This window comes from Artemia sp. Qi Xiang Cuo, chromosome 2 (assembly GCF_049724085.1).
Source record: "Artemia sp. Qi Xiang Cuo chromosome 2, ASM4972408v1, whole genome shotgun sequence".
In the NCBI taxonomy this organism is placed as follows: Eukaryota; Metazoa; Arthropoda; class Branchiopoda; order Anostraca; family Artemiidae; genus Artemia; species Artemia sp. Qi Xiang Cuo.
In genome coordinates, this window is record NC_142795.1 from 21,898,877 (window position 1) to 21,920,387 (window position 21,511).

Sequence of the window (21,511 nt, forward strand, 5' to 3'; positions counted from 1 at the left end):
ATTGCAACACGCGATACTTCAAAGTAACGGCTGGCGTCAAGAAAGACCATGTCCTGTCACCTGTTTTCTTTGTCCTAGTTGTAGACTACATCTTTAGAAAGATAAACGGACATGGAATCCGAATTGCAGGAAAGTTTCTCCATGGCATCAATTTTGCCGATGAAGTTAGGCTCATAGAAACCGGCAAGCAAAAGCTCCAGGAATTCCTGATCAGACTTGTCTGAACGGTTCGGATTACACATCGAAGCTCCAAAGACTAAAGCTATATCAATTAGCAGTTCACCCATGGGAATCCAACTAGGAGTAAAGACATCGAACAAGTGACAGACTTCAAATACTCAAGTACTATGCAGTACAGTAACTTCCAATGGCAACTCTGAAAAAGAATAATACACCACAATAGCCCTAGCCAATGCAGCATTTCAGAGACTTCCACCAGTCTGGAAATCCACAGTATACTCACATAACCTGAAACTCAGACTGTTCCAAAGTGATGTTTTGACTGTTCTGAGCTGCTCTATGGAATGCCTAAAGCTAACCAAAGAACGGGAGAAACATCTTACAGGCTTTGAAGATAACTGTCTTTTTCAGACCCTAAGGATCAGCTAGAGAGACTATGTCAGCAACAACAAAATCCGTACTCACACTTGCAAACCAGGTGTCGCCTCAGTTGTGAGGCGACGAAGATGGCGATACCTTGGATATATCCTCCGTATACCAGATCATAGACTTCCTAAGATGCTACTCCACTGACAACCGGAAGGTACACTTCACCGAAGATGAACAAAGAACACGCTCCGTAAAACGTACGAACAAAATAGAAGAGCCCTCCAGATAAGTTTCATAACAGATTGGGAAGACATCTACGCAGCGGTCTACTTGATAGAAAATGGGAGATTGGACATCTACTGACACCCTCTGTGTCTTTGAAGGAGCTAAGGTCTAAGGTAATGAGCTCTGTTCCAACAATATTTCCAAAATAATAATTCTAATCAAACAAAATATCAGCAATAATAAAATGTATTTAGGTAAAAGGGAAAGCAAGGATGATGCTGAGTTTTTTTTTACATACTTCCAGAATGCTTGTTCTTTTGCATTTTAAAGATAAGATTCAACCAAGGAACTTATAATACCGAACACCTAAACATCGATAAATTAGATTAAGAAACCACAATTGGTCGAGATTGTTTTCACATGCAAAAGTGATTACAATCAATTGGAGTTATTTCGAGACAACCTGTGATATCTGTTCTATATTTCATCTATGTTAACCAAATACCCTCCCCCCTCCTAAATGACAAAAAAATCAGTATATGCATAATCTTTTGCTAATCAGGGTAAAAAAGAAGAAATTTCTATTTTTTAAACTTCATCACACTCTGGAAAAATTCGTGGAAGGTTTATGAAGTCATATTGAACGTGATTTTCGAGGCGTTTCAATCGTCCGTTTATGCAGGGCTGTTAAAGGTTCAAGGGGACAAAATTGGGACTTAGGCACCTATTTCCATCAGAAAAAGGGACCTGTATAGGGGCCATATCGGACCCAAAACTTGTTTTTAGAAAACCTTGGGAGAAAAAAGACTTAAGACAGGCGAAAATGACACTTGTCTAAAAGAGAAAAACGAAAAACAAAATATGAGTAAGAAATTTCTCGTAGATGTATGTGAATTTCAACCTATGCCAGAAATAATCCTATCTAACAAATACTATAAAACTCCCACTCAGTAGCTAAAAAAAAACAACCGAAAACCATAATTTCAGTCCCAGGAGAGAACTACACGCAACTTTCCAAAAATAGTTTTATTAAAATTAATAGGGCTTTAGCCCACCTTTTTTATTAGACCCATACCACTGTACTCTCCATAAGCCATAAATGACAGCAAAAAAAAAAAAAAAAAAACTAAAGTGTTACTCCCTTAAGACAAACACGTGTCAGTGGGAACAATTAGCTTGACCTTTTTTAAAATCAACTTTGCCCAGGGAAAGAACTATACGCAACTTTCCAAAATACACCGTTATTATCATTAATAGGGCTTGTGCCCCGCCTTTTTCATTCAGTCCATACCTCTGTCTCTCCATAAGCCATATGATGACAGAAAAGAAAAAAACAAACAAAAACAAAAAAACCAAAGTGTTACTCATATAACACAAGTAAGTGTCAGTGGGAACAATTAGCTTGACCTATTTTAAATTCAACTTTGCCCAGAGAAAGAACTATACGCAACGTTCCAAAATATTGCGTTATTATCATTAATAGGGCTTGTGGCCCGCCTTTTACATTAGACCCATATTTCTGTCTCCCCATAAGCCATAAATGACATCAAAGAAAAAAACGCAAAAAAAGACAAAAAAACTAAAGTAAAAAATAACTAAAATAAACTGTGTCAGCGGGAACAATTAGCTTGGCCTTTTTAAATTCAGTTTTGCCCTGGGAAAGAACCTTTTTGTTAAACCATACCTTTTTCTCCCAATGGACGATAATTGACAGCATAGTAAAAAAGGGAAAAAACAACACTTTGGGCAAAACCAAAGTGTTGCTCCCATAGCACAATTAAACGCTTTCAGCATGAACGATTACCTTGACCTCTATTTTGGACTTGATTTTCGGACTGTCGGATTGGTTATACTGTTTTGTCCTGGGGAACTGGATGGATGAGTAGGGTCTAGACCTTGTTCAAGTGCTCATTTATTTCAGTTACTAAAGTAGGAAGACAGTTTTTTTTTTTTTTTTTTTTTTTTTTTTTTTTTGCCAGGTGATTACCGTAATACACTATACAATACAGGGTTTTATACAATACAAGATAAAACCCTGTTGATGTTTTGGAGAAAAAGCAAAAGAATTTTTTATCCAAATTAAATGTTTTTTCTCATAATTTATATAGAGCTGCGCACGAAGCTTAGTTTATTTTATTTGATTTAATTTTTGAATGAAGTGTTAATTTGTGAAGTGTTAATTTATTATCTATTGAATAAAGTGTTAATTTGTGTGGCAATTTTGATTGAAGGCCTTTGCGTATTTGTTGTTATATAGTTTAAAATAATTTTATGGCCTGTTGATTAGCGGTTATTATTTTTATCTATTTGTTTTTTACTCTTCGTATTCGGTGGAAATAAAAAGTTTGAATTGAATTGAATTGAATACCCTGCTGGTGATAGCTTTGACTCGTTTATAGCCAGGGGTTTTTTGCCACTCAGGGTCGTCTTCGGTTTCATCCCCACTGTCAATCGAGTCTTGAGATGAATTGAAAAACTCAGCAATTGTGTAGCGAGGCGTACATTTCTTCTCCCCCATTTTAACTTTCTTCTTCTGCTTAGAACTGTTAGCACTCTGGTCAGGTGTCTTGTGAAACTACAACAAAAATGAAAAAAGAAAAGAAAAAAAGATTCAAACACACTGGCAAAAAAAAAAAAAAAAAAAAAAAAAAAAAAAAAAAAAAAAAAAAAAAATGATGTAAGGGTGAGAAACAATTTCAAGCCATGATATTTTTATAGGTCCACAATATAATGATGAAATGTTTGAGGTTAGAAAAGAGTTAGCGGAAGAGGGAAGTTTTGGCCCTCAGAAAATAGTTCTGATGGTATACGATGGTAACACAGAAAAAAAAAAAAAAAAAAAAAAAAAAAAAAAAAAAAAAAACGAAAAACAACAAAATTTTCGTTCATCTGATACGCCGCCTTTTAGGAAGAAAGTCAATGTGAATATAGAAATAGGACTTTTTTAAAGAAGAATTGGTACCAGACACAACTTTCGCGGATTAAAAATAATTTTATAACCAGTCTATTGCTTATCATTGATAAGTTGTTTAAGAGGAAGAGGTACCAGACACTATAATTTAAAGTCATTGCATAACCAGTTAAGAAGAAGCGGTTAAGAAGGAGTGATTGGGCTCAATAGTAACCGAAGCTCCAGAAAAAAGGAGTTTAGTTAATACACCTAAAGAATAGACTTTGTATGCTGATTCCAAATATACAAAATTTATTAAGTTTAATGTTACCAATCAAAATTTGTATGATTTTCGAAAAAGGGAGTATTGCCCCCAAGAACTCAAGGGGTCATAATGAAGATCATAGTATCAGATGCAGTACATAAAAAAACCCTACTGAAGAGGTTTTCAGATCCTATATACAAGAATGTGCGATTTTGCTTTGTTTTTCCAGAAAAAAGATCATACATACGTATTTGTTTTTTCTTTGTTTTTTTTTCTCCCAAGGATAATCGTGAACCAATAGTTCTGGAAGATCGGGAGAGGGCTCATTCGGACAAAAATTAAAATTTCTAGCACCTTTTTAAGTGAACAAAAAGATTGGAGTGAAACTATCCCCACCGTACGTCCTGCATCTTCCCCCCAAGACATTAGATCAAAATTTTGAGATAGAAAATTTGCTAAGTATAGTTGAAAGATCCAGTAACTATGGCTCTGGGGGTGACAGGACTTCCACAACCCCTGGGGAAAGGACTGAAATTTGTCCTTGCTACCCAAAAAAAAAAGAAAGAAAAGATCGGCAAAATATAACGTTTTTATTGCCTAACAAGCGTTTTTAAAAGCTGGTAGACCATTTTTTCACCCCGTCTGAGCTTGATATGAATGTACCTTATACAAAAAATTTAAGGTTTAACTCATCAAAAGGGTTCAGCCTTGATCCGACTTTAACTACACAGGGAATTTCAGAGCCCTTTATTCATTCAGCTTTTAAGATAAAATAATCTAAAATATAATTGTTCCACTGTTGAAAAAGTCAAGAGTTATGTGTCTCTTATATATTATTTACAACTGATTTATTAACTTTTTCTATGGTCATTTCGTACAGATAAGAGAGTCGAAAAAAAAAATTGAAAGGGATTCATTCAATCAAAAATTGAAAGCTCACATGCCCTTTCGAGACTGAAAGTAATTGGATGGAAGCCAGTCACCATTCAATGTTCTTTTTCATCCCCAAGCATTTCGTAGTCACTAGCAGCCTCAGAATAAAGTTTCTTGGTTGTCATTTTGCTCAAAATAGCTTAAAAGCTTGTAACCCCACTCTTATTTGGGGTCATTTCTGTTTGGTTTAAATTTGACTTGGTTATTCACTTTAATTTCTGTTCATTTTACGTTTAATTCATTCATTCGAAGTATTAATCTCTTCCCTTCTGGTTTTAATATCGTTATTCACTTTCCCCTCATTTTTTTCCTTTTTTTTTATTTCGTACCAATAACGGGCCTGGTATGCAAGTATGACCTTACATGCTTCAACTTATTCCATAGAACATGCCATTTATGACTTTTAGGATGACTTATTCCATAAAATATGCCATTTATGGTATCAACATGTTCCAAAAAAAAGAACAAAAAAAGGAAGAATATGAAAGGCATGGAGTAAAGATTTTGGGTCTTCAAGAACTTTCAAGTTTCCAGCAGTTTGATAAAAACTGAAAAAAAAAATCACTTAGATGCCATCAACATTTAACGCTACAAAAATAAATATATTAATAAAATGGGGACCCTTAGGTTAGATATATTACGAATTCTGCAAAATTAAAAAGCACGATTTCTCCGTTAACTCAGCCCAGCTTTTAAATGTCAAAATTATGGTCACACTTTTAAGGGATTAGCCTGCTGGTTCTGAAGCGTGGGTGCTCCGAAAGACGGAGGATGATTTGCTACAAGTTTTCCAGAGAAAATACCTACAAATTGTTTTGGATACCGATTGACTAACCATATGTCAAAGAATAAGCTGTGAGAAAAATGTGGTACAGTCCCGCTTTTTAGGGCTATAATGAGCGAAAGTTTGAGTTGGCAAGGACATACTCTTTGGATGAAGGATGACATATTGCCAAAGATCGTCCTTGTCGGCCAACCATCTAGGGCCAAACGAAAAGCGGGTCACCCCCGAATGGGGCGAGAGGATGTCGTAAGAAAAATTATGGGAAACTGGAATTTCTTGGGAGGGTGAAATGAGGGAGGCTTTGAATAGATTGGGATAGAGGAGTGTGCGTACCTCTGTTCGCCTCAGGTGGCTTGGTGCTGTAGTGAGGAGTTAGTAGTAGTAGTAGCTAGCCTACTGCTTGCTTCACTTTTGTAAGGTCGAGGAAACAATGATGATAGCAATTGTGCTATTATTTTTATTAAACTTTTGAAATTACGGCACTGATTATAAAGGTAAAAAATCAAGTTTGGCTCCGCATTAAAGGCCATATTTTGCAGGATGTGGCCTCTATTTTTTTTCTAATCTCTATTGGTGCTGCCCTTGACAATAAAAAGCAAAAGGATGAAATTTTGTTTCTTAGAAGTATAATAGGGCAATTAAGTAGACAATTTCTTGATGTTTACAACCACAAAGTTCCCCTAATAGGCCAAAAGTATAAATCGTATTCCACTTCCGCGTCAACCTTGGATTTCCTCACTATCATCACCGGCTACAAAACTTCTATAATCTAGTGATATATATGGTCAAACTTACGTGTAAAACTAAGAATAAATCTTCCTTTAAACAAAAATGAGTATTCTTTTCGTTATTTGACTTACTTTGTAAATTTCTCTTCGGAATATTTCTCGATTGCTGATTATAATATACAGGAAGAAAAGCCTAAAAAAAACCGATAATGGCACTAATATTGCCTAAGGTCAATACAGCAACACTTACTTCTTTTAAATAGGTTAATTCGTTCTGTAGCTGCTCTATTTCGTTTTTCTTCTCTGCTAATTCTTTTTCTAGCTCTTTCAGTTTCAATAGTTCCACTTCTTGGCACTGAAGTTTCTCCATCATTTTTTGACTTACATCACCGTGTAAGGTGGAAACAGTAGAATCACAATATGGCGTTTGGGTCATCAACGTTAATACCTAAAAAAAAAAAACAAAAAAAAACTGAATCAGCATATGGTATTTTGTTAATTATTTTTGAGATATCAAAAAAGAAATGGATCACAATATGGTCTTTCGCTCAGCAAAGTTAATATTAAGATACAGAAATAGAATCGTCATATAGGTGTTTCACTCAAAATCAGAAAGTGGGAAAAACATTTCCTATGGGAAATGTCTGAGCGGGAAACCTCTGAATAATTTTCAAAATATAGTCCCATACTCTCTCCTTCTAAAACAGCTACGTTAGAAACGCTTGAGTAGAGGAGATGTATATATATATATATATATATATATATATATATATATATATATATATATATATATATATATATATATATATATATATAATATATATATATCAGGAGGGGGAGGGGGTAACCCCCCTCTTCCTCCCCTGGATACGGCCTTGAGCAGGACCCAACTCTTCAGAATGCATAAGGGATATATTATTGGCGCTTTAGTCGTTCCTTAGCATGTTCTTACCGCTGAGCGTGACAATGATGTGTCAATGGGCTTACAAATTTCAATATGTTAACAATTCAACATGTTAAGTTGTAACTTATGAAATAATGTGACCTTAAGTATCTAATAAATGAAAGCATAGAGAAAAAAGACGGTATAATATTTAAACAAAGCAGTGGAACAAAACAGAAAAAAAATTAAATTTTAAAGATATAAATATTTTGACTCCACGTTCGAAAGCCTTTATCAACGGGGAAAAAATGAGTAAAGCTAAATTCAACGAAACATATAAAAAATAAAAACAACCAATATATAAAACTCACATCTTAATAATTTCCAAATATCACTGCAAATAGCCTGAATAAGCAACATAGAAATGACAAACAGATTGTCTTTGGTACAACAGATTACGCCCCTCGTTTAATTTCAATTTGGTAATGAGTTCTGGCAAAAAATTGAATAACTATATATACTTGAAATAATTTACATATGCCCTAGGTTATGACCCATGATTGAAATTACAAGGTTAAGATCTATTGAACTATAGATGAAGTCTAAGATATCCTTAAGTATCGTTCTTTCTATCGTTTTATCCGTTGTTTTTCGAAAATGAAATACTTTCAAAATTTTATTATCCTTTTCTTTTTTCGTGTTATTTGGCACTTTTACTCTACTTCTGTAAAGTGGTGGGTAAAAATAGATATTAACTTATGTAGCATTATATTTTTACTCTACACTGTAAAGTGGTGAGTGGCACTTTTACTCTACTTCTGTAAAGTGGTAGGCAAAAATAGATATTAACTTATGTAGCAGTATATTTTTACTCTACACTGTATAGTGATGAGTGGCACTGTTACTCTTCTTCTGTATAGTGGTAGTTATAATTAGATATTAAGTTATGTCGCATTATATTTTTACTCTACACTGTAAAGTGCTGAGTGGCACTTTTACTCTACTTCTGTAAAGTGGTGGGTAAAAATAGATATTAACTTATGTAGCATTATATTTTTACTCTACACTGTAAAGTGATGAGTGGCACTTTTACTCTACTTCTGTAAAGTGGTAGGTAAAAATAGATATTAACTTATGTAGCATTATATTCTTACTCTACACTGTAAAGTGGTGAGTGGCACTTTTACTCTACTTCTGTAAAGTGGTGGGTATAAATAGATATTAACTTATGTAGCATTATATTTTTACTCTACACTGTAAAGGGGTGAGTGGCACTTTTACTCTACTTCTGTAAAGTGGTAGGTAAAAATAGATATTAACTTATGTAGCATTATATTTTTACTCTACACTGTAAAGTGGTGAGTGGCACTTTTACTCTACTTCTGTAAAGTGGTGAGTGGCACTTTTACTCTACTTCTGTAAAGTGGTGGGTATAAATAGATATTAACTTATGTAGCATTATATTTTTATTCTACACTGTAAAGTGGTGAGTGGCACTTTTACTCTACTTCTGTAAAGTGGTGGGCAAAAATAGATATTAACTTATGTAGCATTATATTCTTACTCTACACTGTAAAGTGGTGAGTGGCACTTTTACTCTACTTCTGTAAAGTGGTGGGTATAAATAGATATTAACTTATGTAGCATTATATTTTTACTCTACACTGTAAAGGGGTGAGTGGCACTTTTACTCTACTTCTGTAAAGTGGTAGGTAAAAATAGATATTAACTTATGTAGCATTATATTTTTACTCTACACTGTAAAGTGGTGAGTGGCACTTTTACTCTACTTCTGTAAAGTGGTAGGTAAAAATAGATATTAACTTATGTAGCATTATATTCTTACTCTACACTGTAAAGTGGTGAGTGGCACTTTTACTCTACTTATGTAAAGTGGTGGGTATAAATAGATATTAACTTATGTAGCATTATATTTTTACTCTACACTGTAAAGTGGTGAGTGGCACTTTTACTCTACTTCTGTAAAGTGGTAGGTAAAAATAGATATTAACTTATGTAGCATTATATTTTTACTCTACACTGTAAAGTGGTGAGTGGCACTTTTACTCTACTTCTGTAAAGTGGTAGGTAAAAATAGATATTAACTTATGTAGCATTATATTCTTACTCTACACTGTAAAGTGGTGAGTGGCACTTTTACTCTACTTCTGTAAAGTGGTGGGTATAAATAGATATTAACTTTTGTAGCATTATATTTTTACTCTACACTGTAAAGTGGTGAGTGGCACTTTTACTCTACTTCTGTAAAGTGGTAGGTAAAAATAGATATTAACTTATGTAGCATTATATTTTTACTCTACACTGTAAAGTGGTGAGTGGCACTTTTACTCTACTTCTGTAAAGTGGTGGGTAAAAATAGATATTAACTTATGTAGCATTATATTTTTACTCTACACTGTAAAGTGGTGAGTGGCACTTTTACTCTACTTCTGTAAAGTGGTGGGTAAAAATAGATATTAACTTATGTAGCATTATATTCTTACTCTACACTGTAAAGTGGTGAGTGGCACTTTTACTCTACTTCTGTAAAGTGGTGGGTATAAATAGATATTAACTTTTGTAGCATTATATTTTTTCTCAAAAGCTTAAAAAAATTCACGAATTTTACACCCTTAAAATATCTTACAAGGCTTGAATGTAAGACTGCACTTAAACATTCTATTCAAAACAACAACAAAAAGAAAATTTAAATTACGATTAAAATTCGAACTCCGATAATAAGTGGGATTCTAAGAATTTTATATTCATATACTTTAATTTATCTTATATATAATACTAATAATAATCAATTCATTATTTTCTTTCTTATTCTTTCTATTAACTTTTAACAATTTTAGGTAATACTTTTTTTTGTGAGAAAATTTAACCCCTCCTCGAGTAAGTGTCAGTGAATAAACATAACTATACATTTCTTCAATTACTTCAGTCAACTGTTTACTACTCCCTGAAAGAAAAATAGGCAAAGTTAGATTAAAAAAAGAATGAATAAAACTTATTTCAGTTCTACAGCTTCAGGTCCAGTCGCAATTCGTCCAGTCCCGACCCTTCTTTAAATTGCTTACCTGCTCTTCCAGTTCTTTCTGTTTAGCCTTCAATTCTTGTTCGTGTTTTTCTTGCAGTTGGCAGATGTCTCTTGAATATCTTTCCGCATTTGATATCGCTTTCTCATAGTCGGACTGAAAAAAATTGGAAACAAAATGTAAATAAAAGTGAGGAATTTTCAATTTTTCTCACTTCTTTTATCGTTATCCTTCGTTTGAATTTGTTAGTTCACCAGAAAATCTTAAAAATCTCTCCTCCCACAGTCTCAGGATTTATTTAGTTTTCAATTTTGATAGCCAACACCCCTCCCCCTACTGCACGATTCAATGCTACTCTGTGTTTAATTTAATCTAACTATCGTGGGGCAAAGAGTATGGGTAATTTATACATTATTATGTAAGCTACCTACACTCTTTGATTACGTGGATTATTCCTCCTTGGTATTCATAGAATGATTGTTATTTCTTCAATTCTTGATTTTTCTAGAAATTCCCTAATCCTTACAAAGAAGAACAATAATTGAAGAAAAAACATAAGTTATAAATGACAGAAAAAAATTCCGATAGGATTTTCAAACTCAGAGCCAGCCCAGTGCTTCGTGAAGTTAACAAAAGACTTGACTAAAAAAAAAAGAGAAAACAAATTTATTCGTAATTTTGGCTATAAGCATGTCTACGGCCCTTATCCTTCCTGAAAATATTAAGATTTTAGGGTTAGTAATTCTCAAAATTACGAACTAGTATCCCGCTTTTTACTGTTTCAAAGACTCTAACCACCTCCCTAATAAAGTTCATTTGCAAGTGCCTGAGATGTCGGTGTAGAAATGCGATTACATACACTCCAAAACAACGAGCATATACAAATTCCCATCAGTAAAATTTGTTTCTAGTTTATTTCAGAAAAATATACATAAAATGAAAAGAAAATCGTAAAAGTATCGTCAAATTATCGTTAAAATATATGTAAAAAAGAAGAAAATCGCAAATGTATATAAAGCTTCGATTCCATATTCCTCGAATTCCCAAAACTTTTGCGACTATTCATGCATTAAAGAAAAACTGCGTGAATTCTGCGTAAAACCATGGTTAAATTTTTCACCTTATTAGTGCTTTAGTTGTACCTTGAGGTTGACTATTTCTCTTAGTTTTTTTTTTCAAGTTTTTACAGAGATCCTTCTTATTACTGCCGTTATGAGTGTTCAATTTCTGTTACATTTTATTGTATTGTTTCAGAGTCTAAAACTCCCAAATTTTAGAAAAAAAAACAAAAAACAGAAACAAACAAAAATGTGGACGACAGATAAGTACCTAAAGAATTTTAAGACTCGAAAAGAGGTTCAGTGACTTAAAATTGTTAACAAACAACTAAAAACAAAACAAATTATTAGCAACATTTTCAGTATATCGTCAGTATTTTGATTATAATATAAGACTGTTGTCTTATTATTACAAATATTGGGAATAACTTATATAGATAGTAAGAAACCGAGGGCTACTGTTCCACTGCACTGTCCAGAGAGGGCTCTTGGAGTAGTTAGGAAATATCACAGCCCATCACTTTCAATTTTAGTTTGAAAGAATTTCACTTTTCCCAGGCAGCAAGATATTTTTTTTAAGTTTTTAGTACAGTTGGGGATAAGAGTTAGATTTTATTATTATTTGCAAAAAAAAACTGTTTTCGAACACCTTTATCCCCAAATTTACTGAAAGTTAAAATCATTATTTTTCTTGCTACCAGAAAGCTTTTCAAGACTAAAAACTTAAAGCACGGGTTGTCAACAGCATGAAGCTTGCCTTTAAGTAGTTAGGAAATGTCACAGACCGTCGCTCTTATTTTTAGTTTCAAAGAATTTCAACTTTTCCAGGCATCAAGATCTTTTTTTTTTTAGTACATTTGGATTTGATCTTTACACTTAGAACAACAAATAACCACTTAAATAAAAACAGTTGGAAAGCTAACTCTTGATTGTGTGATCTGCAGCTACTGTCTACCAGCAACTAATAGTAGCGCAAGCCCCCCTGAGGACAACAAAGCTACACACATTCAAACTGCATCCCAACAAGTTCGGAGTATAAGTCTTTACTCCATCCCATGAAGTTTCAATTTCCTTTAAATACTTTTTTACAGCCTCTTCCCAACTCGTTCGAGGACATCCTATTGTATGGCCCCAGATTGAAAAAAAGAATTCTTGACAACTTTCTACAAAGCCATATAAACCCCTTTTCTATTGACCCAGAAAGAGGGATCGAACATCATTTTTCGTGCTGTTTATAGCTCGATATACATATTCCATAAAAGAGCAATATCTTTAATTAAATGAGCTTCAAATGTATGAAGATTTACAACAAACTTATAAAATAAACATCATAAATGCATACAGGTGGATTCCTGCTCAGATTGATCGAAGACTTGTTTGGACCAGGTTATGCTCTCATCATAACTAGCCTACTTTTGCACATTTACTGCATCTACCATCTTTACTAATGATGCTCAGGTAAGCAAAGCTTACCCCTTCTTCTATTTTCTTCTATTTTTTCGTATTCTTCTCATTCACTTCTTCTATTTTCTCGTTCCCTAACGGAAGGCAATAATCCACTGAGATCGTTTGGAATATTTTTATATCTCCCTTGAAAACTTAATTGATGCCCAGGATCATATGCGTCGATAATAACAAAATTATGCACATAAACAGTGCTAATAATTCTCCCCAAGCGCAAGGTCGTATCAGGGGGACGTGGTAGGGGGTTTAACCCCCTCCCCCGAAATGTTGACCTGACTCGTAAAAACCTAACAAAAATGCATATAAACAAATTTTTGATGCCTTTTAAAGTTTTTTTTTCATCGTAAACCTCCTGCACCCCCCCCCCCCCCCCGAACTAAATTCTGGATACGGCCCTGTCCTTGTCTAATAAAATTGTCTGATAAAACTTCGTCAGGATAAAATAAACTAAACAATAAAAACACTAGAGATCATTGTAATATTTCACAAAGCTTGGCACAAAGCTTTCACTGTAGCACATGGTGTTACAGTGGACGAGGGGCTAATAACTGACCGTCGAAGGTGTCCCTTCCTTCGTGCCTCCGGCTGTGCCTCCGTGCCTCCGACCTGCCTCTGTGCCTCCGAGACACCCAGCCTCGTTGCTTGTTCAAAAATTAGGGATTTTTTTAGACTTAACAGGGAATTCGCACCAGAAGCTGGCAACACTGATTCTCGCCGTTGTTTGAAATTATTCTGATGTACTTTTGCTGATATGGAGGGCCCAGATCAAGAAGAACCAAATTTTAGGTAAGCCAAGCATAGGTATAGAGTTAGTGCAAGTGACAGTTTTTTTTTGTGTGTGTGGGGGGGGGGTCCAGCCTGCTTAAATAATAGGCTATACAATACTTTTTAAATATAGGCTATGCCTAGAGGAAGGGTATCTAAATACAGGGTGATTCTGGTGCTCCAGCTGTTTGTTATTACCAAATAACACTTTCTTGAAAAAAAAAAATGGGCATATTTTATCGATATATCTTTGAATTAGGAGAGAGTGAGTTCTACTGAATGAACTCCCATTAGGTGGAAACTTTTTGAGTGTAATTAATTGAGAAAATGTTTTTATTATAATGTTCAGTTCGGATAAGAAATCTTTCAACAAATTGCCGAAATTAGCGATACCAACCACTGGCGAAAATAGAAGATGAAAATCATCACAATAAACCTAAAAAATCGGAATTTGTCTCGACTTTATACGAGAAACTTAATGTTGTAGCCTACGTCATGGATGCCGGCAAGGAAGTGCAGGGGGGGGGGGGCATGCCCCCCGGGAAATTTGGGACTATATAGTTAGTATAAGGAAAGCAAAGGAAAAGCAGAATAGGTAAAATCCATGGAAAAAATGTTTTTTGCCCCATTGTTGGATGCCTGTCAGTGGATTCCGACCCACAATAAGGAAAATGTAATCTCCAATTTATGACTGAGTAACTCCTAACCAGTTTTCCACAAATGTTTTTTTAATATGATTTGGTTGGAACAAAAAAAAAACATTCTCCATAGTAATGAATGGTAAGTAAATAACGATCCTTGTCAATAACGAAAGTATAAGAGCCTAACTATTGATAACATTCAGTCTAAGAATCAGCTTTTTATGGAAATCTTAAATATGTTTTTGTTTATTAGCAATTAGTACAATTGTTAGAACACAAGAAAGTTTGTATAATTATAGAAAACACAAGGAAAATAACTTAATAAGGGGTAATTTTGGCAAGAATATGCCGTCAACATTTGCTTGCATTTGAAGATTTGCCAGTTATTGCTCACTGTGTGAAACACCAAGTTGAGAAAAATTGGGTTAGTGAGCCTGTGACGAACATAAAGAATTCTAGGTTTTGTCTTGTCAAGACTTCTGACGGCTCCATAACACCAATAAAAAAATCCACGCTGTTGTGGCTTCTGAGGAAAAGCTCTGAGAAGCACAGTAGTGACCGATTACAACGGGTGATGGTCCAGGGCCGACGAGTAGGACTACGTGAGTCGCCACAAACCAATGCAGAGGTCGGTGTGAAATCGGAATTGCGTATCGTTGAATGGTGCGTTTACAGACCGGTTGGCAGGGAGAGAGTAATAGTTGGACAGGTCAAACAGTTTGGCTACCTATCTGGGCGAAGATGCCACTCTGTTAACACGGAGAATATGGCGATGCCATTCACTGACGACATAGGAATTCTGTGCCAGGAGTTTCGGCTGAATGCTGATCTCACATCATCTGACACATTGGTAGACCAGGGTTTCTGTGACTCCAGCCTGTATATCATGCATTCAGCAGAACCCGTTATTAATGAAATCGGCACCAACGGTGCCTTTTGCTTTGACTCAGACGTCTTCACAAAGCTGAATTCATTTATCCAGAAGAAAGGGTTCCACTCTTTTGATGTCTCGTCAGCATCGCACTCATCATGTTAAAATTGGCACCTAAACACAAAACTGACCTCAATACCATAACCACCACCATCACCATGTTCAGTGTGTTAACAGAAGGAATTTTGTTTAACATTTATCAGAGGTAGTTGTTATTTTTTGCCCTCCCCTCCTCCTCTCCACTCGGTGATATTTTAATACAAAAATACATAAATCTTACAACTTTATGCACTTTCCTATCACCTTAAATTAAAAAAAATAAATAAATTATTATATACCAGTCAATGCATTAGTGGACATAAAGGCCCACTACCATTTAACTTTTTTCTTGCCAAATATCTATCGCTCCCCCCGTTCCAGGGTGTCCTTCCCCCTCTAGGAGACGCTTTTCTGGTGGCATTTTTACTTCAATTTCTTCAAATTCATATCCTTCAATTTTCACTAATACGAATTCAAATTTTAAAGGTAGTCTTCCAAAAGGCTTACTCTTACAACTTTAAAATTTTTTAACACAAAAAAAAACTCCTTGCTCTCCCGTAGACTGGGCGTCCTCCGTCCACAAGAAACCCATTCTTGCGGTGGCACTTTTTTCCCTCTTTTTTTTTCTTTTTTTTCAGCCCTTTTTACGACCAACCTTAATCAACAAAAAAACCAAAATACAACAAACCCATCAACAAAAAACCAAAAATAACCGACGTGCATGAGGGCACAGAACTAAACAGAATCTTGAACCATGTCTCCTACGGACGAGGAGGCCACCCACGGCTGGGCTGGTCCTTCCAGTTCAACAAGCGCGTGTGCCCCTCGTCCCCCATTCGCTTGAGTTCTTGATATAATTTTATGAGTTTCGAATGCATTCCAAGATCTAGAGAAGCGAAAGCGATAAATATCATTGGAAAACTTGTTATGCTCATTAGAAGACATTGTAGTAGAAGACTTAGTGTTTATACTTGTGCTAACCGAGCTTAGCTTGATTTACTGAAGCTGATTTGTCCAGTTTCTTAGGGTTGTCATTTGAGCTGTGATTACCGAAATGATTACTGAACCGTACCAATAAATATCTGAGAAACTAGTTATTTGTTTTTGTTGGTTGCTTTACTTAGCGTTTTCTACAAATAACTCGGTAGTAACAGTTTTTCTGACTCTTGCTGTACAGTTTTCTCTTCAAATCCCCAAAGGCCTATGTTTAATACCAAGAAATTTGGATTCTAAGTACATTCGGGAAAAAGGGATATTTGTGTCTTCCAGATTCTTTCGTGTCAAAGCAGCAGATTCCTTTTTTTTAGTACAATTAAGAATCCGAGATCAAAGGGTGCGTCTTGGCACAGCCACTAAACAGAAAAGCAGGTATGATAAAAGAGAGAGGGGTATGTGAAGACGTGATAAAAGACAACATTTATGGCTTGTCAAGTCATATTTGATTGGGCTGCGAAGTGTAACGTCAATTCATGGGCGGGATATTCCATTAAGGATGAAATGTAGATACGTAGACATGTTTTTTCGTAACTTTGCCGAATTGTTTTGGCCTAAAATATTTTACGTAGATCCTACTAATCCACCATAACGTTTTCACGTCGAAATAATACTAGGAATATTGACAATCAGTTGTCAGTTACAACTAAAAACCACGTTTCACGGTACTTTGAATTTCACACCTTGTTTTTTACGTCATCACTGCGCAGCCCTATGTTGTATAACCTAAAAACCGTGTTCCGGGATTTTTTTTTGAAATTTCGAAACTTTTTTTGAAGAAAAATCGGAATTTTATTTTTGAGCCGGTGGCAACGCTGCATGTCTAATAGGAAAAAGTGACACCATCAGTGCCATCGTAGAGTTACCTAGTTTTTGCATGAATATCAACAACTTGCAGTCCTCCGTTCTTCTTTTTTAGGTACATATCAATAGTTTTCAGTCTTGGGGGTTCTTTTCCTTGCCAAAAAAACCCGTAAATGATTTTTTCCAAGTTTTAAAAGATCGCTTTTGATGGTTCTGAAAAATTCGACAGATACTAAATAAGAGGCAAGCTGTATATATTTACATATTGCATCCTTTGGAATATGCCTCCGCCGTGTCTCCGGAGGAATACCTCCGGCGTGCCTCCGTGCCTCATGCCTCCAGGTGTCCCTCAAAATGCCCAGTTGTTACCCCTCGACAGTCGACTGGGGTTAGTTTCGGAACTTACTCAGCCACTTCCCTGAGGGGACGAGATCTTATAGGGACAAAAGGTGGGGAAAGGAATGATCGGTAGATGGGATGTTGAAGGAGGGAGGAGCCAAATCTTTGGCATAATTTTTCTCGCCGGGAAGAAAAGATTCAAGTTTAAATTCTTTGAGGTAAAAGGAGTAAGGTAGAGGGGAACCACCATAAATGATTTGCAGTGATCTCTTCTGAAGTCGTTCTATTTTCTCAGTTTCATCCTGGGTAAGGGCAATGTGCCAAGCCGGACAAGCATATTAAACTAAGGGGCGGAGGAAAGTGCATATTATCAGTTTCAGGCTGTCCTTAGGAACTCGAAATTTTTTCAGTGTTAGCATTTGGATTGCGCCGTTAGCTTTTTTTTACAATTGTCTTTGTATTCTCCTGCCATGAGAGGTCAGAAGAAACCACCACACCAAGTAAAGTTATTTTATGGCTTATTAGCCTCGGAAGCGATAGGAGGTTCGAAAGACGATTCAGTATTCTGAAGAAAAGAAAATGTCGTGACCGAGCATTTGTCTTTATTCACGACCATGTTTAGTTCATTCGCCTCTGAGGTAACTTGGTCGATGAAACCAGCAGCATTGCTCTTCGAATTCTCAGATACAACTTCAGTTAAGGACAAGTCAACGTATTTCCATCTGTCCTCCAGCTCAGCAGCAATTTCATTTATCATGAGGAGGAAGCCCAGCAGCCCGATCACAGTTCCTTGTGGAATTCCACAAAAAAATGGCAGAAAAGTGGAAAATTGGTCTTTATACTTCACAGGTTGCTCTCTATTTGTTAAGAAGCTCTTGATGATTTTAATAATAAAGCCAGGTATATTTTTTTCCGCAATTTTTTTTCTAAAAGGATTTTGTGATCAACAAGGTCAAATGCTTTTCTGAAATCAATTGCAATTAAATTTATCCATTTTCCAGGTTCATCCAGGTGTTTTAAAATAAAATCAATTAAATTAACGAGGTTAATGTTACCAAATTGCTTTCGATCAGTTACTTTCAAAATATATTTTTTCAGTCATGCGGCAACAAAGCTTTCGTATATTCTGCTAAAATTTGACGTAACTGTGATCGGCCGGATTGTGAGTGTAACTGTAACTGTGATTATAACCGTTAGATTATTTATTTGAAATTTTGTGCCTCTAAAAATTCCGCGCCCGGGGCAAGTACCCCTCCCCCTCTAAAACCACTGCTGATTAGGTAAATACAATCTTAATTTTATATTGTAAGACTGTATTAATTTTCATAAATTAACAAAACATTGGTTAAAAAAATACATTATATTTCTTCAGCTAAGCAGAAACTGATTGAACTTGAACTGGCGCCTTTACTTCTATCTTTACTCTTTTAGCGTAAATACCCACAGTTAAAAACCCTTTGATTAATGTAGAGCATAGGGAAACATGAGCAACGAACAACAAGTAACTAATAAAAAATCAGTATCATTGTAAGACATGTTGAGATCAGCTAAATGAAGATACAGTATTTAAAGAACCATAATGATTTGTTTTGTATGGACATGGCGAAGAGTTTTAAATAGTGCAAGTTCAAAGTTCAGCCATCGAGTCATAAGAATGTCTATCGAGAGGCAAAACTCGAGATTCTAGGCCTAGACAAAGGATATAGTAATACACTATGATACGAAAGCAACAACTAGCCCAAAGATACTACTATAATTATCAATCTTATTGCTCTGTTATTGATTACTTATATCGAATATTTTTAATAATCTTTATAAATTAATCGTTTTAAAGTTTATAATTGATAATTACTAGGATTCTAATTTTTATAAACAAGTATTTGGATTGGACAAGTATCCTTAACATAAGGGGGCAAATCGATGTTTCTGTTGCTGGGCCTTTTTAAAGAGCCCGTGAACCCCCACCCCTGATTGTCAAATACAGCATCAATCCACTGTTTCCTAAAACTTGTTAGAAACTAAATAAAAATTAAAAATCCCTTTGAATCAGATGAAACTGAAACACAATACAAACCTGTAATTTTGCCATTTCTGCTTTAATATCTTTCAGTTCAGCATCTTTACTGCTAGCTTCATCTTTGCTTAACAAGTATCCATCAAACAGCAGTTTCATCGCAATTTTCATTTCGTTAACTGTGGACAACGAGTCCCAGCCATTCTTGCCCTTGGACTCTAAAACAAATAACATTTTCAAAGTCCCAAGCATTCTTGCCCTTGGATTCTAAAACATATAACATTTATAAAGGTTTAACATTTATAAAGTTCTAAGCATTCCTGCCCTTGGATTCTAAAACAAATAAAATTTGTTTCAAGAAAAGTCTAATAGACCTTTCTTGAAATGCTACTAGGCTAATGATTCAAAATAAATTCAGATTTCTGAATTTGTGAATATTTAGGAAAAGCGGAATAAAGTTTAACGAAAGTAAGTGCGAGAACAAAACTATGAAAAACAAACAGTGGAACCTTGAGTCTTAGGGATTCTTTCCCCTGGAACACAGAAAAAAGATAAGATTCATAAAGGTTCAACAAACCTTTTCGGAATTACTAGTAATTACGGATGTATAGAAAATTAAAAAAGTTATCTGAAACAATACACCAAACTCAGGAATATTTCTACATTAAATAAAAAGCATCAAAATATTTGCGTAAATAAAAGAAAGAAAAGAACAGAACTAACAATAAACTAGAATAACTAAAAAGGGGCCGCCTTAAAAAGGGAAAAGCCAAGTCAAAAATTAGTAAAGTAACCCGAAAAACCAAAACGGTGGACATTGAGTCTCAGTTATTCTTTCCCTTAGAATTAAAACAAAAAGAATAGATCCGTAAAGAACAAATAATATTTTTTTTTTCATGTCTTTTTGGTACTTCTACTTCCTTGAATCCATCTTTCTTACTTGAAAGGAATTACTTAAACTTTCAAAACTAAGCAATCAAATTTTTAGATAGAGGTACTACTAAAGTTTTCACCTCATTATGATATTAAATATATAAAGAATTTTCAACTGAAAGTAAGTAACGTAGAAACTTAAAACTGACATTAATTATTCCATATATGACGGGGGCTACCCCTTCTCAACCTCTCACTCTAAAGTGTTTTGTGCTTTGAAAATAGATTCTTTTCCCAAATCAACAGTCCTTGAGTTTCAGCAGTCGTTTTTAAAGAGTTGGGACAACAAATTCAAACTTTAGAGTAAAAAGCAAGGGATTGACAAAGGGACAGCCCCCTCAAATGCGAAATTATTTCGGTTCATTTTAAGTTTTGATGTTGCTCCTTAGTTTCAGTTTAAAACACTTTTTTCTTTGACTTATTATCATTTTTCAAATCGCACCCAGGCCAAACCAAATATTATGCGGGACAGCCCCCCCCCCCAAAAAAAAATAATTTCTTCCTGATAAATTGTATATATCATTCACTGTAAATTGATAGTTTTCCGCTTTTTCAATTTTTCTGCTTAATGATGGATTGTAATTAAAACTTTGGACAAAATTTGAATATTCAGCTACAAAAGAAACCTTTGAGTTAAAATATGAACAGTTAAAACTGTGCCCCTCATCCTTTCTATTTACCTTACTCCTATCACGGCAAGGAATAGCTAAAATTGATCACCAGAGACTTTTTATCAAGAGCACAGCTCCTTTTCTAAGATCCTAGACACGTCTAGGTTACAAAAGAAGTCTTCAAGGCAAAATAGGACTACTTTAAGCTTTGCTCAAGTAGCTGCAACAGGGAATTTGGTTCATTTCTACTTTAACAAGAAACCATAACCAGGAAAAAATGTTTCGGATCTGCTAGAATTTAGAGTAAGTAAGTATGACAGCACTAGACCCTTAAGGTCCAAACCGGTAGTGCTGATCTTCATTTCGTGGCCCTTCAGCCAGAAAGTGCAATGGGGGGTTGGGGGCAGCCATCCTGTGCTTTCGCACACCCTTCCTTCTTACCCTGCCCAGATTTTAGAGTGAGTAGTTTTAATTTTTTCCCGGAGTTCAGTGAAATAGCCTGCATACATATGTCAATAGCTGGAAATCAGCATGCACTGAGCAGTGTTCTCAAATAAAGTTAATTGACCTTTGAATATCGTTAGTAAACTAAAGTGGTAAATTTTAAGTTTTTTTTTTTTT

The 21,511-nt window shown here is 35.1% G+C and overlaps 1 protein-coding gene across 1 annotated transcript in view; it reads right to left on the bottom strand.

Annotated features, from left to right (window-relative positions):
• LOC148955000 (chromosome-associated kinesin KIF4A-like) overlaps positions 1 to 21,511 on the bottom strand; it is a 53,923-nt gene that overhangs the window by 18,936 nt on the left and 13,476 nt on the right. The window contains exons 5-8 of the mRNA XM_089105954.1: positions 19,407 to 19,564; positions 10,341 to 10,454; positions 6,625 to 6,822; positions 3,143 to 3,349 (exon numbers count right to left, since the gene is read on the bottom strand). Coding sequence (XP_088962080.1) covers positions 3,143 to 3,349; positions 6,625 to 6,822; positions 10,341 to 10,454; positions 19,407 to 19,564 — 677 coding nt within the window. The remainder of the gene's footprint in view (positions 1 to 3,142; positions 3,350 to 6,624; positions 6,823 to 10,340; positions 10,455 to 19,406; positions 19,565 to 21,511) is intronic.